The 10,665-nt window shown below is 49.8% G+C and overlaps 1 protein-coding gene across 1 annotated transcript; it reads left to right on the top strand.

Annotated features, from left to right (window-relative positions):
• Positions 1–270: 270 nt before the first annotated feature.
• LOC139835272 (protein ALP1-like) lies at positions 271–1,808 on the top strand. The gene has a single exon (XM_071825169.1). It carries the CDS (start codon positions 364–366, stop codon positions 1,711–1,713), a length of 1,350 nt encoding a protein of 449 aa, XP_071681270.1. The 5' UTR covers positions 271–363; the 3' UTR covers positions 1,714–1,808.
• The last annotated feature ends 8,857 nt before the right edge of the window (positions 1,809–10,665 follow it).

The following is a 10,665-nucleotide window of genomic DNA, read 5'->3' as shown; positions in this document are numbered from 1 at the left end:
TGTGATGGCTCAAAGCCACTTAGCCAAAAACTGCAAAGGGCATCTCCCTGGCTTTAGGCTGGTGCCAACGCGGGCTAGAGGCGGGGCGGTAGCGGCGGCGACGGGGCGAGAGAGGGGCGAGATGAGAGTGGCGGGCGACGGCGAGGGCGCCCGGTGCTATCGCCCGCTCCCACCCGGCTGCCACCTGCGTTGGCGGCGAGAGAGGGGCGGGAGAGAGGCGCCAGCGTTGGCGGCGCGGGGCGAGAGCGAGGCGGGCGAGAGAGCGGGCGAGAGGCGGGCGGCAGTGTGTAACGGCTAGCTGAGGTGGCGCAATCTGATTCGTCCACCTCAGCTAGCCGTTGGGGTTCAAAAAATCCTGAAAAAATGCCAAAACCCCCTATAAATACCCCCCAAATGGTTTCACTCATTCCACACCTCACTTCATCAGCTCCACTCTCCATTTCCACTCCTCTCAACGCCATGTCTTCGTCTAGCAGCAGTTCGAGCGACGGAATGGAGGGTGATATGATCGAGCAGTTCCAGGAGGAGTATGAGGAGGAGATGCTCAACGAGGAGGTGGTGCCAAGACGTCGACGCCGCCGAGAGTTCATCAGGCGTGATCATCTGGGTGCCCACGATCGGCTCTTCGAGGACTACTTCGCCTACGACTGCAACTATCCTCCGAGCTACTTTCGGCGAAGGTATCGGATGAGGCGCTCCCTTTTTCTGCGCATTGTGGATAGATTGGGTGAATACTCTCTGTATTTCACCCAACGAGTTGATGCTCTCAACCGTGCTGGTTTTTCTCCCCTACAAAAGTGTACTACGGCTTTGCGTCTGTTAGCTTATGGAGCCGCTGCAGATACGATAGATGAGTGGCTTAAGTTAGCTAGACAAACTTCATCAGATTGTCTAGATAGATTCTGTGAAGGCATCATTGACTGTTACGGGGAGACGTTTTGCCGTCGCCCAATTGTGGAGGATACTCAGCGGCTGTTAGCGAAAGCCGAGGAGCGTGGCTTTCCGGGCATGTTAGGGAGCATCGATTGCATGCATTGGCAGTGGAGGAACTGCCCAGTGGCTCATGCTGGTCAATTCACAAGGGGAGACATCAAACATCCTACCATAATTTTAGAAGCCGTGGCGTCGTATGATCGTTGGATCTGGCATGCCTTTTTTGGAGTGGCCGGGTCCAACAACGACATCAATGTACTCAACCAGTCGCCGTTGTTCACTGATGTGCTTAGGGGAGAAGCACCCGTAGTGAACTTCACGGTGAATGGACACGAGTACCACTATGGTTACTACCTTGCCGACGGCATCTACCCCTCCTTGCCGGTGTTCATGAAAGGTGTTACTTTTCCACAAAGTGAAAAGCATCGAGTGTTCACTGCTGCTCAATCAGCTTGGCGCAAAGATGTCGAGTGTGCATTTGGAGTGCTGAAGGCTAGGTTCAACATTCTAGCAGTTCCGAGACGCTCCTACTCGAGGCGTACTCTTGGGTTGATCATGCGTGCATGTGTCATTCTGCACAACATGATCATCGACGATGAGCGTGGTACAAATTTGGACAACATCTATGAGAAAGTTGCTTCAAATGTCGGCCCTGCAATACACCACCATGCACCACCAAGCCTAGCAGCTAGGATTCAGATGGACACCGAAATGAGGGAGTCACCGATGTATACACAGCTCCAGCATGATTTGATTGAGCATGTGTGGGCTAATTCCTAGATTATGTAATTTTTTCAAATTTTTATGTAATCTTTTCAAATTTTTATGTAATTTTTTTATGATGTAATCGGTAACAATTTTAGTTCAATAAAATAATTTCCTTGCATTATTTATATTGTTGTAATGTGAAAAAGAAATGCTGATGTTGAAGAGAGAGAAAAGCTGACGTGGAGGAGAGAGAAGTAAAGCTGGCACTATAGCCTGTGCATTGGCACCGTGGGGTGAGAGTGGGGTGAGAGTGAGGGAAACACTTGAAGCCTGGTGACCGGGTGTATACGTGAGCACGCGCCCAGAAGTCGACATGTGTCTAACGGCGTTTGTGTTTCCGTTAGGTGATGTGCTACTGAAAAGTTGTTCGTCCTCATCCACCGCGTGACATGTCCTCGCTCATGGTAAAAGCAGGAGACAACACATGATGGGTTCCACCACTATCCTCCTTATCTTTTTCTCTCTTTTCCCATTCCCCCGTTTCCTTTTTCTGTCTCTCTCCTGATTAACCAAACAATGCGCCTCCAATGCCCTCTTCAACTCCTCGCCCACCTCATCCGGCGCGGGCATCGCTGCGTTCTCCGCCGCCGGCTCCTTCCCAGCACCCCGACGATCCGGCTTGGCCGAGAAACCGTGAAGCGGCTGTGGCGGCAGCCTACCTCCCGCGGCCACGGACACGGCCCTGGCGCGGCCGACCTCGGCACGCAGGTCCTCCACGGCGCGGCGGAGCATTCCGCTCTCGGCGTTCATCGCCTCCAGCTGCCGCCGCATCAGCGAGAACCCCTCGTCGCCATCCGACGCGTCCACCATGGCGGCGACTGCGGGCAGCGAGGCCTCCGCCTTGCCGCCATTCTTCCTCCGATCCGCGTCGGCGCGTGGCGACTGCTCGATGGAGATCTTGCTGATGACCAGCAGCGGCATCCTGCTGACGGGCACCGGGGCGGCCTTGCGGTCGTCGGCGAACGCCACCTGCAGCCCCGGCGGCGCGCGGATGCCCCAGTTGAACCGCATGCTCACCCTGCCCCAGAGCGGGAGCACGCTCCGCCTGGTCAGCCGCATCCCGGACAGCAGCGCGCCGCTCGACCTCGCTTCTGGATGATGAGCTTCTGGCCGACCGGGCCTCCACCGGGCCCATACAGAGGGCCAGGGGATCGATGTTAAGCCAGAGTGGATCCAGATTGCAATTAGGCGCTGCATACTCCTCCACGCACGCTGCTCCATCCTCTTGTTCCTTGCTGTCGGTTGACGGTGGGCGTGGAGATGCGGCTCTGCAGCAAGCGCTCTACGGCGGCGGGTCGGCCCTCCCCTCCTCTGGCAGATCCTGAGTGAATCGAGCGGTTCCGCATCACATAGATGCTATCGAGTGCTCCGCGCTGAAGGTAGCCAGAGTGAGCGGCGCCGGAGAATGGATGGAGCAGCCGGAAGCGTGGGCCAGAGTGAGCGGCGCCGGAGAATGGATGGAGCAGCCGCAACGAGTCCGAGGGCCTCGCCGTCTCCAAGCTCCGCAAGCTGCTCATGATGTCCCTCGACCGCCGCTACTTTGCCCCAGCTACACGGCAGCGATGCTAGTCATGGATGCCGACCTGAGCTCCTCTCGAGCCGAGGCGGCAAGGCCAGCCATGGGGACGCTGCGGCTTCCTCCCTTCACTCGATTTGGGTCGCCATGGCCGGTCCTCGAGCTCCCATTGACTGGAATTTGAGGTGCGTCGTCGGCACTGCAGGGCGCCTCCTCGCGCGCCCGTCGACGACTGCGGCCTCCCCTCCCCAGAGTGTGCCCGGCGGCGGCTTCCCCTTGCGGACGCGTGCTGGCGTGGAGGAAGGATCCCGACGAGTACGCGGCGCCGGCGACCGGCGACCGGCGATCGGCCTCCCGTCCTGGAGCGTGGCTGGCGGCGTGCGGCGGCATCAGCGTGCGAAGGCAACAAAAAAGTCAGCCAACAGTACGAGGTGTAGAGATAAATCGCTACAGCACAGTACGAGATGTATATCTTCTTTTTCTTAATCTCTTCACATGGGTCCCACACACTTTGGTTGTTGCTACTTACGGATGCATGCTAGCGACCACCATTCGGATAAAAACTTCACAGAACCGTTAGTCGCCGTGTGTGGATAGGCTGAATCCAACGGTGCTACACAAGATCCAACGGTGATAAGCGCGTGCTCACGTATACACCCGGTCACCAAATCCACTCTCGTGAGGGAAAAATCTGACGTGGCGGGTGAGAGTGTAGTGGTGCATTGGCACCAGCCTTAGGCCATCTCCAGCTGCGCGACGGATTTTAGACGTCCGAAATGTCCGTTTGCGTCGCACGGCGGACGCTCGATAGACCGTTTTTGTCCGCGCTTCCGTTTGCACCTAGGGGTGGCTCCAGCGGGCCGACACATTTTCGCGTTTGCATCAATTTATGAAGTTTCCAAACAAAAAAATAAGGAAATCAACAAAGTCATAGTTATTACATTTAAATTTTTAAAAGTCGACATGAAAATAAGATAGTATTTCTCTAGGCATGATCTTCATGGCCAGCCAATGTCCACTGATGGTCAATCAGATTCGTTTGCAGCTGTTTGGAGACGTTCTCGTTAGTGACTTCTACATTCCTATGTAGATAGTCCTGCCAAGATGAAGCTCCAGGAAGTGGCGCAACCAGCTCACCTTGGAAATCCCATTGGTTCTCATTGCGGCCATGAGGACGCTCGTTCTCAACGATCATGTTGTGCATGATCACGCAGCATGTCATCACCTCATGCATGGTCTTCAGCGACCATGTTCTTGCCGGGTGACGGACAATTGCCCACCGAGTTTGGAGCACACCAAATCCGCGCTCCACATCTTTCCTGCAAGCCTGTTGCATCTTGGCAAACCTCCTCGTCTTCTTGGAGTTTGGATTACGGACAGTCTTCACCAATGTGGCCCAGTCAGGGTAGATGCCATCAGCAAGATAATATGGCTTGTCATATGCATTTCCATTGATCTCATAGCTCACCCGGTGAGCTTTGCCTTGCATGATGATCGGTGCAACACATTGATGTCATTGTTGGAACCGGCCATGCCAAAGAATGAATGCCAAATCCATAAATCTTGAGATATGACAGCTTCAAGAATGACAGTTTTCCCTCCTCATGCCCGCTGTACGCACCCTGCCATCCGAATGGACAGTTTTTCCACTGCCTGTGCATGCAATCTATGCTGCCAATCATTCCTGGGAAGCCTCTAGACTCGTTGATAGACAGGAGCCGCCTTGTATCCTCAACAGTTGGCTCCCTACAGTAATACTCTCTGAACACGGCAATCACGGCTCGGCAAAACCTGTACATGGCCTCAAGACAGGTGCTCTCACCCATTCGAAGATACTCATCGAATATATCCGCAGCCATTCCATATGAGAGCATGCGAATAGCCACGGAGCATTTTTGGTAGAAGGTGAAGCCTAACGCACCTGTTGCATCGCGCCTGCATTGGAAGTAAGGGTCGTAGTTTCGGACGCCCCGTAGAATGACCAAAAACAGGTCCCTTGACATCCTGTATCGGCGCCGGAACAGTTTTTCCAGAAAGATCGGATTGGTGAGGTGGAAGTAGTCCTTGTGGAGGCGGGCCTGCCCTTCCACTCTGTTGCGCGGCAGGTTTTTGGAGCGCCCCTTCACAGAGACCCGGTGCTGCGGCCCCAGGTTAGAGGTGAACTCGTGGATCATGGAGGCCGCAGTAGTTGCCAAAGTCTGCGTCGACTGATCGGACTCCTCGTCGGAAGAGGAGTCGATGACCTCCGTGCGGAACTTGTCCAACATCTGCCACATGTCCATCTGCGTGGGTATAAACTACGGATCAATGGCCGCGCACGATAGCGCCGAAAACATGAGTAAGAAACCTACCGACGCAATTGACCGAACAGGTCGTGGGCGGCGCGGAAGGACAGCGCAACTGGGAGCGTTTCGCCCGAAAACAGCCGGCAGGTACGCGGTGGAGCACGCTCCTGCTCTCCCGCGCGGCAAGAACGGAGCCGACGGCGACTACTGCGGCGCTGCGGCCGGACGGCGGCGGGTGGGGTTGGGGTGGTGGCGTCGATCTAGGGTAGGAAAGAAGTGGAACAAGAAGCAAATCGAAGCGGTCGATTTCGCTGTCCCTGACATGCGGGACCGGGTAAGAAATGGAGGACGCTCCAAGCGACCGCCGAGCGTCCGCGAAGACGCAAACCTGGCGCATATTTGGACCAGGTTTGCGTCTCCGCGGACGGCCCGGTCACTTTGCATCGCCTCGCTGGAGCAGGCCCCAGACGCATTTCCGGTCACGGCGGACAAAAACGGTCGCTGAGCGTCCGTTTGCGTCGCGCCGCTGGAGATGCCCTTAGAACGCAAACACGCTACTGTGCTAGCTCCTGTAAAACAGTGCAGCATAAGTTTAATTCCAAAAACGTTTGAATATTTGGGTTCCTATCAAAAGGAGCTTCAAAATAATACTACCCGGCCCCGTCTAAAAATATGTGTCTTTGTTTTGTCTAGGTACAGATGTATTTAGACATATCTTACTATCTTAGGTATAAATATATCTGCATCTAGAAAAAATTTAGACACCTATTTTAGAGGGAGGGAGTACCAATATTGAATATAGTTTAACAATTTTTAAAACGGACATTTAAAATGTAGTGATACTCTGAAAAACATTATGAATGGTGCCAAAACTATTTTTTAAAACTTGATTCATCAGAGTTGGAAAAAATAGCAATTAACTTTGAATTCAAATCATCAAATTTTTTTTGATAAAGGATGTTTTATTACTTTGATAAGCAATTACATCCAGCCTCTGCATAACCAGGATGCACACAGCTGTTTCAATAGTCCAGAACGAGCAATAAAAGGAAAAAGGCGAAATACATATCGAGACGATAAACTATATAACGCCTAAGACGAGTGTGGAGCTTCAATCCGTAGACTATGCTGCCACCCATGTCGGGAAAAAGTATCCCTCGCCGTAGCCTCCAACCGTGTACAGACCTCCGTAAATAGGTCTCGGTTCTCCGCCCGCTGAAGAGGTAACCATGAACGGAGAATACATGTACATCTGTAGATGACCTGCAACAAAGAACAGTTTTTATCGTTAAAAATCTTGTCATTTCTACATAGCCATAGCGCCCAGATAACTGCAAGCGCCCCCACCCTAAGAAGCAACTTAAACCTTGAATCAACACCATGAAGCCAATTGCCAAAGACATTTGCCACACTAGTCGGGGGATACAGGGTAGATGCTACTTGGATGACTGACCATATAGATTTCGCAAAACTGCACTGGAAGAAAAGGTGTTTGATGGTTTCGTCATGATGACAGAAAACACATCGTGAATTTCCGTGCCAATTCCGCTTAACAAGATTATCTTTAGTAAGAATAACTCCTCGATGAAGGTGCCATCCAAAAATCTTGATTTTTAATGGTATCTTCATCTTCCAAATTTTCTTATTGTTATCAACTGGTAAATCAGAATGGAGGATTGCATTGTATAAAGATTTAACTGAAAAAGAGCCATCTACATGGAGATTCCATCTAAATTCATCCGGTTCAGGTGATAATTGAATATCACCCAACCGTTGAACTAGAGCATTCCATGCTGTTAGCCTTTGTCCAAGTAAAACCCGTCTGAACGTCACATTCGGAGGTGAGGTAGCCATGACGGTAGCAATGGTATCACCTTTGCGACGAACAATACTATACAAAGCAGGATATTGTTCACTCAGAGAAGCATTGTCCAACCAAACATCTTCCCAGAAACGTATCTGTGCTCCATTCTTAATAGAAAAAGTACCATGACGAAAGAAAATATTTTTCGTTGCCATGAGACCAGCCCAGAAGTGAGAGTCCCCGGGTTTCCAAACCACTTGGGGGAGCGTCTTCGAGCCAATATACTTTCTCCGGAGAATAGTTTGCCAAGTCCCGTTCTCGGTAAGAAGCTTAAAAAGCCATTTACCTAGCAGAGCAGAATTCTTAACCTCCAGGTCATGAATTCCAAGTCCACCCTGATCTTTGGGACTACACACTATACTCCATTTAACCAATCGATATTTCTTTTTCTCGCTGTCCCCTTGCCAAAAGAATCTGGATCGATAATAATCGAGTTTATGCAGAATTCCTTTCGGCAGGAGGAAGAATGATAACATATACAGTACCATATTTGTTAGTACCGAGTTAATGAGTACCAGTCTTCCTCCTATGGACAGCAATTTGCCTTTCCAACTACTAAGGCGTTTCTGTAATCTTTCTTCCACAATCTTCCATTCAGCAAGGGTAAGTCTCCGATAGTGAATCGGGATACCCAAATACCGAATAGGGAAATGGCCCTGCCCACAACCAAACAACTCAGTGTACTGAGTCATATCGTTTTGGGCTTCACCGAAACAGAACAATTCACTCTTATGGAAATTAATTTTCAATCCCGACAATTGCTCGAAGGCTGCTAAAATTAATTTGAGATTACGAGCTTTTTCGAGATTATGATCCATAAAAAGAATTGTGTCATCGGCATATTGAAGGATAGATAAACCCCCATCAACCAAATGTGGGATCACACCTTCAATTTGACCATCAGACTTGGCACGCTCTATGAGTATTGCCAGCATATCTGCTACAATGTTGAATAACATTGGTGATAGCGGATCGCCTTGGCGTAACCCCTTTCGTGTCTGAAAATAGTGGCCGGTGTCGTCATTGACCCTAATTGCCACGCTACCTCCATACACAAAATCGTAAATTAGAGCACGCCACTCAGGAGAAAAACCTTTCATCCTGAGTGTCTGATACGTCTCCGACGTATCGATAATTTCTTATGTTCCATGCCACATTATTGATGTTATCTACATGTTTTATGCACACTTTATGTCATATTCGTGCATTTTTTGGAACTAACCTATTAACAAGATGCCGAAGTGCCGGTTCTCGTTTCTGCTGTTTTTGGTTTCAGAAATCCTAGTAACGAAATATTCTTGGAATCGGACGAAATCAACGCCCAAGTTCCTATTTTCACCGGAAGCATCCAGAACACCCGGGAAGGACCAGAGGGGGGGCACTGGGCCCCCAGACCATAGGCCGGCGCGGCCCAGGCCCTGGCCGCGCCGCCCTATGGTGTCGTCGCCCCTTCGACCCTCCTGCGCCGCCTCTTCGCCTATATAAAGTCCCTGGATCGAAAACCCTGATACGTTCGACGAAAACCACAGAAACCTTCCAGAGCCGCCGCCATCGCGAGGCCAAGATCTGGGGGACAGGAATCTCTGTTCCGGCACGCTGCCGGAGCGGGGAAGTGCCCCCGGAAGGCTCCTCCATCGACACCGCTGCCATCTCCACCGCCATCTTCATCACCGCTGCTGCTCCCATGAGGAGGGAGTAGTTCTCCATCGAGGCTCGGGGCTGTACCGGTAGCTATGTGGTTCATCTCTCTCCTATGTACTTCAATACAATAATCTCATGAGCTGCCTTACATGATTGAGATTCATATGATGATGCTTGTAATCTAGATGTCGTTATGCTAGTCAAGTGAGTTTTACTTATGTGATCTCCGGAGACTCCTTGTCCCACGTGTGTAAAGGTGACAGTGTGTGCACCGTGTGGGTCTCTTAGGCTATATTTCACAGAATACTTATTCATTGATGAATGGCATAGTGAGGTGCTTATTTATATCTCTTTATGATTGCAATGTATTTGTATCACAATTTATCTATGTGCTACTCTAGCAATGTTATTAAAGTAGTTTTATTCCTCCTGCACGATGTAATGGTGACAGTGTGTGCATCCGTGTTAGTACTTGGTTTATGCTATGATCATGATCTCTTGTAGATTATGAAGTTAACTATTGCTATGATAGTATTGATGTGATCTATTCCTCCTACATATGCATGAAGGTGACAGTGTGCATGCTATGTTAGTACTTGGTTTAGTCTTTTGATCTATCTTACACTATAAGATTACTAAAATATGAACACTAATTGTGGAGCTTGTTAACTCCGGCATTGAGGGTTCGTGTAATCCTACGCAATGTGTTCATCATCCAACAAAAGTGTAGAGTATGCATTTATCTGTTCTGTTATGTGATCAATGTTGAGAGTGTCCACTAGTGAAAGTGTAATCCCTAGGCCTTGTTCCTAAATACTGCTGCGTTACTACTACTTGTTTACTGTTTTACTGCGTTACTACTGCTGCAATACTACCACCATCAACTACACGCCAGCAAGCTATTTTCTGGCACCGTTGCTACTGCTTATATATATTCATACCACCTATATTTCACTATCTCTTCGCCGAACTAGTGCACCTATTAGGTGTGTTGGGGACACAAGAGACTTCTTGCTTTGTGGTTGCAGGGTTGCATGAGAGGGATATCTTTGACCTCTTCCTCCCTGAGTTCGATAAACCTTGGGTGATCCACTTAAGGGAAAACTTGCTGCTGTTCTACAAACCTCTGCTCTTGGAGGCCCAACACTGTCTACAGGAAAAGGAGGGGGAAGTAGACATCAGTGTCTGTTGTAGGAAAGACCATTTGACCTTATCATATGCCTTTTCGAAATCTAATTTTAAAATGACCCCGTTAAGTTTCTTGGAATGCATCTCATGTACCGTCTCATGCAGAACTGCCACTCCATCAAGGATATTCCTTCCTTGCATGAAAGCAGTCTGAGAAGGTTGGACCACATGATCCGCGACCGTATTCAGTCTAATGGTGGCCACTTTCGTGAAAATTTTGAAACTGACGTTTAAGAGGCAAATAGGTCTATATTGTTGAATCCTTTCTGCCTCATTAACCTTCGGTAACAAAATTACTTCACCAAAATTTAGACGAAATAGTTCTAGTTGTCCTGTGTGAAGATCACTGAACAAATCTAGAAGATCCAATTTGATAGTATCCCAAAAAGTTTGATAAAACTCCGCTGGGAAACCATCTGGACCCGGTGCTTTATTGCACTCCATTTGGAAAATTGCCTTCTTAACCTCAT

The sequence above is a fragment of the Lolium perenne genome, chromosome 2, assembly GCF_019359855.2.
Source record: "Lolium perenne isolate Kyuss_39 chromosome 2, Kyuss_2.0, whole genome shotgun sequence".
Lineage (NCBI taxonomy): Eukaryota > Viridiplantae > Streptophyta > Magnoliopsida > Poales > Poaceae > Lolium > Lolium perenne.
Note: the sequence above shows the minus strand (reverse complement) of the source record. Positions and strands in the feature narration are given on the sequence as shown.

What these genes read in the sequence shown, in the direction of transcription:
- LOC139835272 (XM_071825169.1), top strand. Translation starts at nt 364, where the DNA reads ATGCCAAAACCCCCTATAAATACCCCCCAAATGGTTTCACTCATTCCA.